Source organism: Pipistrellus hanaki (assembly GCF_964339955.1).
Source record: "Pipistrellus hanaki genome assembly, chromosome: 8".
NCBI lineage: Eukaryota > Metazoa > Chordata > Mammalia > Chiroptera > Vespertilionidae > Pipistrellus > Pipistrellus hanaki.
The window spans coordinates 49,802,862-49,818,373 of NC_140510.1; the positions used below are offsets into that span (position 1 = coordinate 49,802,862).

Consider the following 15,512-nt stretch of genomic DNA (forward strand, 5'->3'; position numbering starts at 1 on the left):
TCAAATGATGGAGGAAAATTAAATCATGGACCAAACCTCTTAAGAACCAAGAAAAAAAGTTATCATCCATTAATACTTGTACTTCTCAAAGAACTTGGGCCAGTGTCCAAATAGTCTGCTGTTAAAGAACTAAAAAATGGAGTGGAGCCATACAATTAAGGTCATAATTAGTCTTATTGGAAACACAGTCCATCTTGAAACGGCACAATGAAACTGTTCTTTTTTGAGAAATGATCTAGCCATGGGCTAGTAATCAAAGGCAAACACACCCAACCCTGAAAGTTCATTGGCTAGTCACATTCTTTTTTTTACAGCCTAAAGTAGAATATAAACTGCTTTTAGGGTACCTGGTTCCTTGCTTACGTAAAGATATCACCCTAGCAATTTGCATGAGGGCAAGACATGGTACAAATTGATTTAGCTCATATTATATGCTCCTTCTCTTCTTAAATGGAACACTTTCTCAAACTAAATATTTATTACTTCCATCCTTTGCATCTTTACAAAGTTCAACATATAACAAAGGATAAATATAAATGTGAAGAGTGTGAAATATAGTTTAAAAAAAGCAAAAACAGCCAAAACCGGTTTGGCTCAGCGGTAGAGCGTCGGTCTGCGGACTGAAAGGTCCCAGGTTCAATTCCGGTCAGGCGCATGTACGTTGGTTGCAGGCACATCCCCGGTAGGGGGTGTGCAAGAGGCAGCTGGTCGATGATTCTCTCTCATCGACATTTCTAGCTCTCTATCTCTCTCCCTTCCTCTCTGTAGAAAATCAATAAAATATACTTAAAAAAAAAAAAAAGCAAAAACCATTATTAGACTTGAGGGTGGAACAAATATAAAGCTTTTGTGGCTTATAGAAAATTAAATGCCTGAGCAGAATGATTGGGTTCACAGTGAGAACTCCAAAACATTACTGAGAGGCTGTTAAATATGAAATTTGTATTATGAATCTACCAGATATGATTTCAGAATCCATTGGTAGACCATTCCTTCTGTTGTATGAATAGGGTAGAGGGTTGTTAGGATCACTGAAACAGCATGCAGAATTTTTTTCATTTTCAAGAGGCTAGAACATGGAAACAATGTTCTAGGATTCATGTATCCTAAGTAGAAATACAAGAATAAGAAATAAGAACTTAGTCTAAAGCTACCTATTATTAATGCTAAATATAAATTATTAAATAGTATGATTATATCTTATGTTCATGTTTGTATATTTAAATTATTAATAAATGGAGCAGAAGAAACATGGAAATTGGTCAATTGTTTATTGTCTCCACACCATAGCACCACAATTTTGTTATGGCACAAGAATTTTGTTATGGCACAAGAGTCTTGCATATTAAAAACCAACCAAACAAAATCATTAAAAACAACAACAAAAATTCCACTTAGAAGGTCTATGCAAAATATATGCATTATAAATTAATGTAATTATAAGGGTTAATGTTAGAGTACAAACAATATTCTTAAAATGATTGTTAATGCCCAGATGTCCTACACATTAACTGAATTCTGGACTTGATAGTGCTATTCCCTGGATAATGTAATATTGTCATGGAGGATTCCCTCAGGATATAGCAAAGCACAAATATGCAAAGGATAGGGAACACAGGCACTAGAAATACTATTTAAGTTCCTCCACGTTTGAATTTTCTCCTACACTTCTAGGGTTCAAGTTCCTTTTATTACATTTCATTTCATGAGATTATTAAAAAGAAAAGTTACAACTAAATTATTTTTAACTTTTAAGGGGTAAAAATTTCAACAAATGTAAAGAAACCAAAGGATAATTACAGACAAAAGAGAATACCAAATATAGATAACAAACATGCCCATTATCAGACATGACTACATATTCCATCCTATAATCTCATAAATCAAAGCTTTTAACTGTCTGGATTCATATGTGACCGTATTCTTTCCAATATGCATTCTTTCTTCTTCCAGGGGCTGTTCAATAACAGCAGGCACGTTCCGGCCATAAACTTCACAGTGTTCTAGAAACTGGACACATTCTTGAATAACATTGTCACGAAGCATGATCGTGTGTTTTGACATGTTTTCTAATAAGGACAGGAAGCATCTTTTGGCATAGTACCAGGTGTCAGTTCCCAGTTTTTTATTGTAAGGCTCCAAGCTTTTGATAACTCGGGAAATCCCAAAGTCATAATTTCCCTTGGCACAGTAAAGTGTGCCTATCACCAAGTTCACAATGCAGAGATGGTAGGTTTTCTTATCTGGGTCGTCATAGGAGAGCTGCTCTTCCTCCTTTTCAATCTTCCTCATCAACTCCTCAGCTTCTTCATTTTGACTTGTCATAATATATGAAACACAGAGGTTAGCTAACACAATAGCACTGACATTCAGGATATTGTCATAATGCTTCTTGACAATGGGCTCATAAAAACCGATGGCTTCTTTGTATTTGTTTTCCTGCATGAACAGAACATGAGCCACGTTCAGCTTCCACACATCATGGTCATTGCAGAATTCCACAGATTTGCGGAAGATCTTTTCTACCATTGAATAGTTTTCAAGGTTCCAGTAGATTTTTGCCTGGGCCATCAACACAGGAATATATTTCTCCAGGATGTCATCATATTCATTCACTGCCTTTTTGACCCCTTCATCATCTCTATTGTGTCTTGCTTCCTGCACTTGTTTAGTGAGTCTCCGAAGCTGCTCAGTCAGCACCCCTGCTAGCCCATCAAGCTTAATAAAAGCCTCTTCAGGAGCTGTTTGGCAAGTAATCATGGCATCTAAGAAGTCATAGAGATAAGGTGTGAGGAACTTATAAGTCAAGTGGGCATTCTCTGCCAGGACATCTGCTGCTAGGTCAAAATACTCATATTTGCAGTAGAGCAGCAACAGGTTGCCAAAGGTCTCTGGGGGAAAGGGGTTCTGCTGGAGCAGAAACTGGAGCTTTTCAAATCCTTCTGTAGGCCTGGCATCCATATTCATCAGCGCCTGGTTGTGCAGGGTCACAGGGTCTAACTCTTCCTCTGCCCTCGGTGGCATGTCAGTGAGGGTTTCCTGGGCCACCTCATAGTTTTTCAATTGGTATTCTATGGCTGCCTTAAGGTTGAAGGCTTCCACCAGTGCAGTCTGGTGAAGAACTAAAGTGTTGCCAACACTGCGAAAATCAATACCCTCCGTGGTCATGCCCACACCCAGCTCTGGGTGCTGGCGGATGCCATGCTCAATGATGTCTGCAATATACTTCAGCGCTGAGGCATACTGTCGGCTGCTATAATAGGCCAAAGCCAGATTGTAGGAAAGGTCAGGCTGGTAGCCCGAGGCCTGCAGGGCGGTAAAGAACTTGGAACATGCAGCTTGATACTGTCCCTCCTTGTAGAGCAAACAACCCAGGTTGACCTGGCTGTCTGACTCGTTCTCACCAGCACTGTCCTCACCCCCTTCCCCACTCAGCAGCTGCTCCACCAGGCTCCTGGCCCCGGGGAGGTCGCCCTCGCTGTACTTGATGGCGGCTTGCAGACGGAGGACCCGGCTGTGGTAGGCGGGGTTGTCCAGGAGGAGGAAGGCGACCCGGGTGGCCTCGGGGTACAGGCAGGCCTTGTACAGGGCCTGGGCCTGGTACAGGCGGTACTGCTCCAGCTCGGGGTGCAGCTGGCTCAGCTGCTCATAGCAGTCGGCCGCCAAGGGGAACTCCTGCAGGCGGTAGTAGCAGTAGCCCAGCAGCGACAGGCCGGCGCGACTCCGCGGGCTCCGTTGCAGCTCGCGGCCCAGCAGCTGCACCGCCTCGGCGTAGCGGGAGTCCCGGATGAGCCGGTACACGGCCGCGGTGAACTCCCCGTCGGGGATCGGCGTACCTCCCAGCCCCGCCATAACCGCCAAATGCTTGCGCGTTCCAGTTACCAAGGCAACAAGCCAACCGGAAACGGAAACCTCCTTGCCCGGATATTACTTTGCTACGGAAAAAGACCGTTAGTCATATAAAGGAATCACTGAAAAGAGTCTCTCGAGTACCGATTCAGTCCTCAAAGACGACTTGCGTAGGAAATGAATTGGAAAAGAAAGGATTCCTCTCATGGTAGTTTTGAGGTGGAAACTCTACTTCCCGGCATGCACCGGTCAAATGTACCCAGGCCCCTTGGGAGCTGGCCGCTTTGCTTTCTGGGAGATGTAGTCTCTGAGGGAGGGAGCCATAGCCTGGCAGATGGGTTTTCACTGGCTTTCAGTTTCTATGTAAATAAGGGTTGCTTCCTACTTGTTGTGTCATCTAGGTCTTTGGCGAGGGGGAGGAAGGTTTGTGGTCCTGTGTCCTGTATATTACGTGCTGCATACATGTTTTGTTTCGCGTTTTGTTTTTGTAAATTAATGGGATAGAAAAGGTGGAATATTTCCTTGGAATTCCCCTAGACTTCTGTTTTTAAGCTGCCTTGAGGGCACACTTTGTTATAACATAATATGCAGAGACCAAGAGTCTTTATTTTTCTCCATTCCACAGGAAATGGTTTTGTGAATCTTATCTGGTATGAGAGTTTCTAAATTTTAGATCCAAGTACCTTCCACTTCCCTTTTTAATAAACAGGTATTACTAAGCCAATGTTGGTGTTTAAATTTGGCTGTGTTTTCTGCCCTGGTCCTCCAAATTTTATTGAAATTAAGAAACAAATCTTCCTTGCTCTCCCTACATCTCCACTGATTGACCATGATCTATATTGACCTGTGTATACACAGGAAAAATGGTGTTTGAATAAAAGCATCTTTGCTATATATCTAAAGACTTTAGTGCCAGTCCTTTATCTGCCTCCTCTATAGTTTTGCTGCCCCTACATATTTCCTATATATACAATTTCAGAGCCAACAGCAACTGTATTATACGACTCTCTATTAGACCATTTACATGTATTAATTCTAATCTTATTGTCCACCCTGTAGTCTATCTATTACAGATGAAGAATCTGTTTACTGGAAAGGTTTAAGTGACTTGCCCAAGACCACACAGTTAAATAGTTAGTAGCTGTGCCATGATGTTCAAATAGCTAGTTTCAGAAGGAAATAGTGACTGGTGAATAATCTGTTCCATATACCTCCTATAGATGAGTTTTTAAGGGCTCAGTGTTTGGTGCCAAGTTGTATGACAGTGGATTAGTGTCTTTATTTTCTCCATTAAAAAAAGCAACCAAGTTTGTTTGGTAATAGAAGTGTGAGCTTCCAGGGCTGAACTGTAGCTGTGAGCAGATGTTAAGAAATAATGTGGGGGTGGTGTGACTCCTAGTCACTTGGAATAGCTAAGAGGGAACTTTTATAGACTTGTGATTGCTCCTATCATAAAGCAACTGATTCTATGTACTAATTCAGTCTTTTTCTTTGCTCAGAAACTGGCAGAGCTGTGTTCTTATGGGTGGAATTGGACAAGGAAGCTTCCACTGTATGAATACCAAGAAAGGGATGAACTACACCCATTTCAGGAGGGTTGAGTAAGGCTCTGGGCCACTATTGAAAGCAGTTGATGAGGATCACCATAACCTTCTTTCAACCCAGGCTCTGTGGGCACCATTTAAGGGCCTTCAAACCAGGGCGATACATGGGTTGAGGGACGCTGGCTAGTGCTGATTAATATTTAAGGGTGAGTGGAGGAGGATCTTCTCTTTAGCTATCTAACTACACTTGTCCCTTGGAAACTCAGGCTCAGTAAGTCAAAATCCTTGTGTATGAACTGTTACTTTGGGTAAGTTGCTATTAAATCAAGGCAAGATAATAGAACACGGAAATAGGAAATTGTGTTATATATTTTTAGTTTGTCTCTCTGTTTCTCAGAATTGCCTCATGAAAGCATTCACCTTCAAATGGCTTCTTGGAAACAGAAGAAAGATAAAAGGACTATCTTCTCTCTGGTCCCTACAGGTATCAGTGGAGGTTCCCCGCTTTGTGTTGGTGACTATCTGAGGGTGGCAGCAGAAGGGGGCACGAGGGCAGCTGCTCTGTGTCCTCCCCCTTATTTCATGTGCTGGCTTGACAAAAGCAGGACTGTCCGCTTAGACAGATGGAGGGCAGGTTCCTTTTCAAAATGAAATGAGTGCCCAAATCACACTGTGAAATTGGCATGACCATCACTGCTGCTGTGATAGACTTTTATTTTGCCTCATAGAGGCAGTTGGGAAGTAGATTTAGGTGTGTTTTTTTTGTGTGTGTATGTGTGCAGGGAGTTCTCCTTGGCGGCCAAAGGTGAAAGAAGACCCTTTCATTAATGATAGAAATTCTGGAAAGCAATAGGTGACATAAAATGTCATAAGAATCAGTATGTTTCCAACAGGATCTTGAAAATCTAGAGCGTATATATAAAAAAAGTAACTGTATCGTACCGTTCCTAGCAATAAGAAAGAATTTAGTGGTTGCAATAAAATGATTTAGTTGAATTACTTTGGGGAAATGGCGTTGGATTTTGCTGCATAAGGGAAGGCATGTTTACCACATAGAATTCCATTCAGGCAAAATGTATAAAAGCCAAAAGCATTTAAACCACGCATGTTTGCTTCTTAACATGCTTATGTTTCTGCTTGCCAGTGTGTGAAATGATCAAATTCTATTTGTGTTGATAATCTACTCATCATTTTCTTTTAAAACTAGTTAGAAAGTATGTTTTCTTATTAATTCTCTAAGTATCCTATTGGTAAACATTGTTAATTTATGAACATTTCCACAACCATAACTGTGGTCAGACATCTTCCTTCATAAAGGAAGACCTGCAGAACCATTTTCCAGTTGTTATGTCTTTCCCCCTTTATTTCCAGGCCATTTTCTACAATATGGTCAGTTTGGGGGACTCAGTTATCTTGTTTCCTCCCTCCCCCATCTTTCACCATAACAGAGAAGAAAATAATAAATTAGTGCCAGTTAGTTGACTGACTTTTAGGAGTATCTGTTTAATTTTTTTTAAGACTTTTATTGTATCCCAAATCAATGCTTAGGAACATTTACATTCAGATGGTGAGACATTTAACCTCATTATGAGTTCTTCTTTCCTGGTAATTCCAGTTTTATTGTTTTTTTAAATTTGATTTTCTTTTTTAATATAGCTTTTTTTTTTTTTATCAAGTAGTTTATATTTGGGGACTTACAGTGTTATGATCTAAATAAATTTATCGGAAATCATAGCAGCAACTGATTTATAAAAGGAATTAGAGAAGGCACAACTGGCATTTGTGAGCTTGTGAAGGCACAAGGTGAAATAATCAACCACCTACCCAAACAAAGACCTACTCTAGCCCCTGTGTTCATAAAGGGTACTTTTTGTACCAAGACCAGGTCTGCTTTGCCTAACTTCCCTCATAATCTTTACAGCTCTTCTGTGAATTTGGTGATTCTTATTGTTGGCCACACTTGAAAAGCATGGATTAAGATGCTAGTGGTTGCTGCAGCCAGCACGGGAGGACTGGTGATTGCTTAAGCTGGCCAGTAGGGGCCACACTACACCTCTTCCTTCTCCCCCCTACCCCCCCACCCTCACCCCCACCCCCTGGGTACCTCCTCTTCAGTCATTTGAATTGGCTTTGGGTCATTTGCTGCAGTTTGTTCTAATAGAACAGGCACAACGCTGTAAGAATTTTAAAGTTTAAGCACCGAAGCCATAGTGTAATTGTATGGCATCAGTGTGGCTGACAGCCCTGAATTGATGCAATTCCCCTGTGTAATTGCCCATGCAAATTTGAGCAATCTGTGAGGACGCTGGAACCTGCATTGGGCTGCAGACTCTTCTCCCTCCAGGAAAACTTGAATCATTCGAATTATTTTGTTATCTTTAAAACGTTCCAAGGAGAGGGCTGTTCCAGCATCCTTCTCACACAGGCAAACACCACAGGTCCAGGCAAGGTGAATGAGCTGAAAGTGATCCTCACAATCTCAGTTGTTGGTATTCAGATGCATACTTGCCTCTTTCTGTCCTTCTATCCCCGCCCCATGAAGAGAAAGGGTATTCTGAAGCTTTAGTTAAACCGTAAGCATTTTATTAAAAACAAAGATATTTAGGTCTCTTAAAGCAGCAGATTATTTCAAAATCATGGATTATGATTTTGCTTGTGAAATGGTCAAGACATCTATAATGTTGGATTCTTACAATGAAACATCAGCCTGGGAAATCTACACAAAGGGAGTGACTTCAGACAACTCAATTGAAAACGTATTTCCCTCCTTTTGTGTAAAGCAATAATTAGGAAGCAAATCAGGAGGAGATCCTTTTTAGATTGTTGTACATAAAAATAAAATGGCAAAAGCAATTTTTCCCTAAGGGAATGAGGCCCAACAAAACTAGTCTATTTCCACACCAACATGCCCTTCTTTCCTTCCTTCCTTCCCTCTTCCCTCTCTCCATCCCTCCCTCCTTCCTTTTCTTTCTCTTTTCTTCATCTTTTTTAAAAAAAATTCATCTCAGTATGATTTAATCTAAATCTGAAGAAAAAAATGATATTGTAACAGACACATATGCACACAGAAAATAAACACAAATATAAATGATGGCCTCAAATAACATTTTTTTTCCACAGCAAATAATTTACTTAATAAAACAAACATTTCTGTAGGAGTGTATACATTCAACAACATTGTTATAGATTTAATACACAGATACACATCTTTAGCACTGTTGAGAAGTGAACCAAATATGCAACAACATTCCAAATTAAATTAGAAAAGACGTACAACCCCACGTTACTCGCGGAGGTAAAGGTAAACAATGTAAGGAGGACATCATTACTAAATCCAGGTACTCATCATGAAATTCTCCAGACACACTGCATTTTATTTCTGCCAGCGATGTGTTTTATCCTATTATTGTTCACTTAGGAAACTTAGGAAAATTTGGCCTTCTTGTAGCCTGACTCAATCTTTAAATTTCCTGGTACATTTGAGTTTTGGGGGTTCCTTACAGCTCAGGGCAGAACAACAGGTAATGGAACTTCACTACAGTGACTCTGCCAGAGTTCTTAGGTTCCCAAATCAGGTTTTCTTCTGCTGCTTTAATGAATCCTTTCTGTGTGTGTGTGTGTGTGTGTGTGTGTGTGTTTTCTTTTTCCCAATTAAGACACTTTTTAAAATATTTAAATCTGTTTAGATTTCAGTCCCACTTGAAGGGAACTACTACTGGAGATAAAACTGTTACCTTATGTTCTGCTATTCAAGAAGAGTCAGCAGGATAAATTGATTTTAAAATAATTGTACTGCAGAGTAAATTAAGCAGACTCTGTTTAATGACCTAAGGCAAGTGGGAAAAGTATGAAGAAATATGATACATGAAAACAGCAACTGAACTACTTACCCATAATATTGTTATTACACTAACAAAAATTTAAAGGTTATTTCTTTTTTTAATTTATCTTTATTGTTGAAAGTATTATAGATGCCCCTTCCCCCATCCATTAACCCCTTCCCTCTGTCCTTCATGCCCCCCGCCCCCCACCTCAGGCCTTTACCACACGATTGTGTGGTTATTTCTAACCTAATGTATATGTAAATATAAAATACTTGGAAATGGATAGACATTTCAGATTTTATTATTTTATTTTATTTTATTTTATTTAAGTTTTATTTTATTGACATCTCAGATTTTAGAAACAGAAAACACATGCAATTTTAATTTTAATTTCTTAACTCGCTTTGTAAGTTTACTTTTAAATTAAATTGACTACCATTTATGGGATATCCATGATATGAAATCATCTAAAACTGTCCTTTAAGTGATAAAAGAATATATTTTTTAAAAATTGTACTGATGATAGTCTTTCATGATCCCTAGAGGCAGGCTCAGACAAATCTGTGGTGAGGTTATTTTTAAATCTACCCCATATATGAAACTTTTCATTTTGTCTTTAACGAGATGATCTTTTTAGGTTTATTCCTATTTTATTCGAGAACAGAAAACAAAACAGCTATCTGAAGACATTTTTTGAAAGTTAAATACGGCTGGTCCTTTGGTGTGGAAATGAAGTCAGTGCTCTTATTTTACCAACAGAAAACCTGAGGCTGGAGAGTCCCAAGATAACAGGTCCAGCCCGTAGCCAAGGCAGGATGGCGCTCTTTACAGTTTGCCAAGCTGACCCTACTGGCCAGCTTGCCAGCTACAGAGTAGGATGTGCACGTGTTATCTCCACACCGACTGATAAGAGAATAAAAAGCATCTCTAAAACAAATGCATCTTGTGGAGAAAGTAGGATGAAGTAATTTCAAACATGAATGCAAGCGACTTGAAGAGGCAAACATAATCTGGTCAGTTGGGGGTTTTGTAAGAAGGCTCACATTTTAAATGCCTTCCTCCACTAGGAAATAAACCTAATAAGAAGGATTGGGGAATTTCGCGTTCTCTCTTTTGGAAAAGCAGAATATATGGATAACTACACAGACCTCACATTCTTGGGAAATTATAGATTATTTTAAAAAGGGGTTTAAAACCCTTAGACTCCCAAGAGTTCAATCTGTAACCCCCTGGGTTGTTGCCACCCTCCTTTCCCACTGCCTGGGTCGAGGAGGACCAGGCCAAGGCATTAGTCAGCAGTTTCTGAATTCTGACCCACAATAGGAAAGATACTTCCAGACAGGAAAAATAGATGGAGGCAATTACAAACAGCTGCCTGATTGATGGTTGACATTGTCAGGGCTCCACTGTATGGCAGATTGCAATGATGTTGAACTCCCCTTGCCACCAGTGGACGTTGCTATTGGCAACCGTGCAGTGAAGCCAATAAAAAGGCAAGGAAATGAAGGGAAAACTCAACCTTAGTGGAAGCCGGAGGGTCTGCGCTATAAATTATGTTCCCCTTAGCAATACGCAGCATCCGTGTTCAGGATCGCTATGGTGCTTGTAGCTGCCTGCAGTCTCCACGGGCCCTGGGTCTAGTTTTATCACCAGGCACATGCTTTCAAATGTCGCTAGAGATAGACTGGCATCTGTCTGTCTGGGCTGCTTATATTGTTGGGGAGGATAACAGATGTGGGTTCGTCTCTGCCTCACCCGGTCTGTTTTTCAATTCCCGCTTGTGACATAAACCTGATCTGGCACAATAGCCAGCAACACCTGCAGTGCTTCCGAGCCCTAACTCCACCCACCCTTTGTTCTTCACCTGAGGAGAGACAGCCCTGCAGAAGCTATTTCCTTTATAGCAGAGTGATTCCGAAAACTGGCTTAATAAAATCCATAAATCTGAACAGCCTCCTCTTACCTGCTCTGCGGAGGCAATTTTTCCTGCACTCATTTTCTCCGCTAGTCCCTCTAGTCTTCCCTGCAGAGGCAGCTGTAAAGGGCAGCTAGGAACATTATATTTTAGGACTCCCACTCCTTCCTTCTCTTTGTCAAACCCCCCTCTGCTCAAGTATCTCTCTTTTCTAAGCAATTGATGACAGGATTGTGCACGCCCAGGTGATTTGGTTACAAGTGCTTTGTCTGTGTGGAATGACTTTCACCTTCCCTTTGGGCAGTTTTCCGACCACCTGCTTCAGTGGCTTCTCCTCCCCGTTTCCCCCTTTCCTCTTCCTCTTCTTCTTTCTCCTTCTTTTACCCCTCTTTGCCTGGTTTATAATTGTACTTTGTTTCTTGCCACCTGGCATCTTACTTCTTCCCTATGTGTATCTGCTCTTCCCTCACTTCCGCTTGGTACCTTAATTTACCCATTTTTTTTTTTTTTTAAAGAACACATGTGCTGAATGCCTGCTCCATGCCAGCAAAACAATGTTCTTTGTGGATCTCGGTCCCTATTTCCTTAGTATTTGAGTAATGAAGTTAATAACTGATACTGGCCAGGGGCAATAAGAACAAAACATGGTTTATAAATTTTAGATTTTTCAGAGATGGAGTGAACTTCAAGGGTCATCTGATCCAGGGGTTTCCAACTCCTCAGAGTCCCTTTATGGAGCACCATGTATGTGATCGAAGACCTGCGGGTGTGCTGGGGCTGTGGATCCCCCAACTGGCTTCAAGGGGAGGACTCACGGAGAATGTTTTATATCTCGGAGATTCCATGTGAGATTTATTTGAACAAAGAGTTACAAGGTTAAAGCATGTTTGAAAACCATTTCCTAAGTGTAGTCTCATTTGACAAATGAGGAAACAGACTGACGGAGAGAGGTTAGGTGAAGTGTCCAAAGTCATCCAGTCACGATGCCAAAGCTAGCTTCTCACTTCCCATTCTTTGGATAAGGCATAGCGTGACCTCAATCTCAGGTGAAATGGGAGGCAAAGTGGCTTTCTAGTCATTGCATTTATTTCATATAGTTTATTCTCACCCATTGTAAACCTGGCTTTCCATAGAATATGTAGTCTCTGCCTACACCATTATTTGTTCACCTGCCAGACATTATTTCTAATACTTAAGGAAAAATCCAAAATTGGAGACTCCTGCATTTGCCTGAAGGTTGGTAGTGATAGTGACTTTCAGTTTTATACAAACACCATCACTAGGAGAACTCAAGGTAGTCCATGATCGTTGTCCATGGTGCTGCTGTGCCCTGTTGCAATATCTGGCTGCTGGAAATAGTTTCTAAATGTTCATATGCCACTTGTGGTAAATCCAATTATAGATTTTCTTTCACCCTTACTTTAATTAAAGCCTATTAATCTATTCCTTCTGGGAGTAGAGTTGGTCTACAATGAAGATTGAATTAGAAAACTGAAAAAGGGGACCACCATCCCAATGCAGTGTTATGAATCCTGTGTAAACCCCAATCAGACAAACACATTGAATGTATTTCTACTACAGCTATTTTTAGGGGAAATGTGGGAATAGTTGGTGTTTGTAAGGATAATATAGTTTATCTTTTACAAGTCTCTTGGCTCCGAGCCATCATTAAGAAGCTTTAGGATAAAAATAAAATACCTCTACAGAATACAAATCAGGGTTCTTAGGACAGCCTGGCACTGAAGGGCACTGGGGAGAGGATGCAAGGGCAGGCATTGTTGCCTTGTAGCAAAGAGAAGAGCCATATGCAAAATGAAGCAGCTCTAGTGACGCCCGCACTGGTCCATGTTCCCTTGGGTCAGAATGGCCAGGGCCGCCTGGATCCACAGCTGTCCTCTGCCCAGCGCCTGTCTCAGTCCCAGGCCATGTCTTTTCGTCATGGAAAGTCCAGGATCCTGGGGTGTGCTCCCTGCCCCACCTCCTCCTCTGTCCTTCCCATCACGCCTTTCCCTGGTGGCCACACGTCAAGGTGAAACCCCAGGCATGCTTCCCAGCTCATCCTCCAAACTTTCTGTCTGTCTGAGCTTTAAGGACGAATAGGATGAAGAGGCTGGGCCAAAGCTGGCCCGTCAGGATGCAGTTCTTTTGCAGCAGCAGCTGACCCCAGGGTTAGTTACTGTTGGCCCCGGCCACCAGGAGGCCCGCGGAGCAGGGGGAGGCAGCTGAGACCAGCAGCCTCTTCTGGTGCAGCTCTTCCCACTTACTTCTGTTCTCAGACACCGAATCCAGCATCGGCTTCAGTTTCACATTGACCTTCACCAAGGCCTAAAACAAAACAATCAGAAGGTGGGAGAGAGAGGAACTGGAGTCACTGACATGATTTTCCAGCTTTCCCGGGGAGAATGGAAACTGGCTGTGAGGAATGAAAGTGATGATTATTTGGTAACCACGAGCTATTTATAAGAAGTACCCATGCGTTGAGTGCTGCTGTTTTATACTAATAGAGCCGATGCAGAGAATGAACAAAATAAGACAGGTGGCTGAGTACTACTCCCGGGTGCCAGCCAATTAGATTATGATCCTGTGTTAGATCCACATCAAGCAAGAGGAAACAAACTAGCTCACACATGTTTACTAATATGTGTACCTTTGTCTGCCTGGGAGGCCTCCAGATCTCATTAGACCATGAACTTAAATTTTTACAAAAATAAACTTGCTCCACCAGAGATGACTCCAGGTGGACTTACCTGAATAAGAGGCCAGGCAAAATCTTGAAACAAGAGGAGGTTTTCATTTTTAAAGCAAAGATCTTGGAACCATGGCAAGGGTACAGATCTTTGGGAGAACATGTATGGAAATGGACAAGAGGGAAAAGAAAAAGGGTTGGGGGATGGACAAAGGGGTGTAGGAGAGATGAGGGAAGAGGAAATGTAGGATGTAGAGACTGACCCATGAGGCTAATGAAGGTCAGGATTTAGGGTCCTCCCTTCTAAATATTGCCTTTTTACTTAACTATGTTTTTTTTTTTTTTAAGTCCTCTACTCCCCAATGGTATAAACTTTTGGCCTCACAAGACTTGGATGACCCCAAGGGGAACAAGGATCGGGGAGCTGTGGGGTGTTAGCTCATGGAAAGGTAACACTTCCTGTTTCCTCTTTATGCCTCGGGTCCGGGTCCGGGTTCTGTGGCCACAGATGAGAACCCCAGGGGCGTGGAGACAGCTTGCAGGTGTGTCTGCCCGGTGCATTACCAGGGAAACACACCACCAGGAAGCACACCCCCTGAAAAGCTCTCTCCCAGCTGGAGCAGTGGCTAGGGGGCGGCCAAGAGCAAAATCCTCCGCAGGAGAAAGAGCTCCCTTCCCTACGCCTGGCTGCAGCCACCTGTTTATCCCCTCCCCCTTCCTCTCCAGCAAGTGATGGGACCACAGGTAAAATGTAACTGGGTGTAAAGTAAGTAGGCGAGGGTTGAAACGCCCGGAAACAACTGGTATGCCTCCGAGCGACAAGCACGCCAGCTTGGCTGAGATGATGTTCTTTCACATCGATGTCCCTCATTTAAAAAAATATATATACTTTATTGATTTTTGTACAGAGAGGAAGGGAGAGAGATAGAGAGCTAGAAACATCGATGAGAGAGAGTCATCGATCAGCTGCCTCTTGCACACCCTCTACTGGGGATATGCCCGCAACCAAGGTACATGCTCTTGACCGGAATCGAACCCAGGGCCCTTCAGTCCCCAAGCCGACGCTCTATCCATTGAGCCAAACCGGTTTTGGCTGTCCCTCATTTTTTGTTGTTGATAATCTTCAACTGAGGATATACACTGAGTGACCAGATAATTATGATCTCTGAATGCATAATAATCTGGCCACTCAGTGTGTGTGTGTGTGTGTGTATGTGTGTGTGTGTGTGTGTGTGTGTGTGTGTGTGTGTGTTAGAGGACCAGTAGCATGAATTCGTGCATGGGTGGAGACCAGCCAACTTGGCCAGGAGGAGGGGACATGGGCGGTTGGCCAGCCTGCCTGCTGGTTGAAGTCCTGCTAGAGAGGACAATTTGCATGTTAGCCTTTTATTATATATATAACATAGGATTATTATATAACATAGACACTGAGTGGCCAGATTATTATGCGTTCAGAGATCATAATAATCTGGCCACTCAGTGTATTTTCTCCATTGATTTTTAGAGAGAGTGGAAGGGAGGGGAAGAGACAGAGAGAAACATCGACGTGAGAGAAACACATCGATTGGTTGTCTTCCCCACGTGCCCTGACCTGGGCCGGGGATTGAGCCTGCAACCCAGAATTGAACTCGGACCACTCAGTCTGAGGGCCAGTGCTCCAACCAGCGAGCCAAACCCCTAGAGCAGTGTTTCCC

At 42.2% G+C, this 15,512-nt stretch overlaps 2 protein-coding genes across 2 annotated transcripts in view; both read right to left on the reverse strand.

Annotated features, from left to right (window-relative positions):
• Window positions 1-1,248: 1,248 nt before the first annotated feature.
• LOC311626929 (intraflagellar transport protein 70B) lies at window positions 1,249-4,042 on the reverse strand. The gene has a single exon (XM_084892872.1). The coding sequence runs from the start codon at window positions 3,850-3,852 to the stop codon at window positions 1,855-1,857; it is 1,998 nt and encodes a 665-aa protein (XP_084748998.1). The 5' UTR covers window positions 3,853-4,042; the 3' UTR covers window positions 1,249-1,854.
• A 7,621-nt stretch (window positions 4,043-11,663) lies between these two features.
• PDE11A (phosphodiesterase 11A) overlaps window positions 11,664-15,512 on the reverse strand; it is a 256,941-nt gene continuing 253,092 nt past the window's right edge. The window contains exon 20 of the mRNA XM_084893080.1: window positions 11,664-13,457. Coding sequence (XP_084749206.1) covers window positions 13,302-13,457 — 156 coding nt within the window. The 3' untranslated portion in view covers window positions 11,664-13,301. The remainder of the gene's footprint in view (window positions 13,458-15,512) is intronic.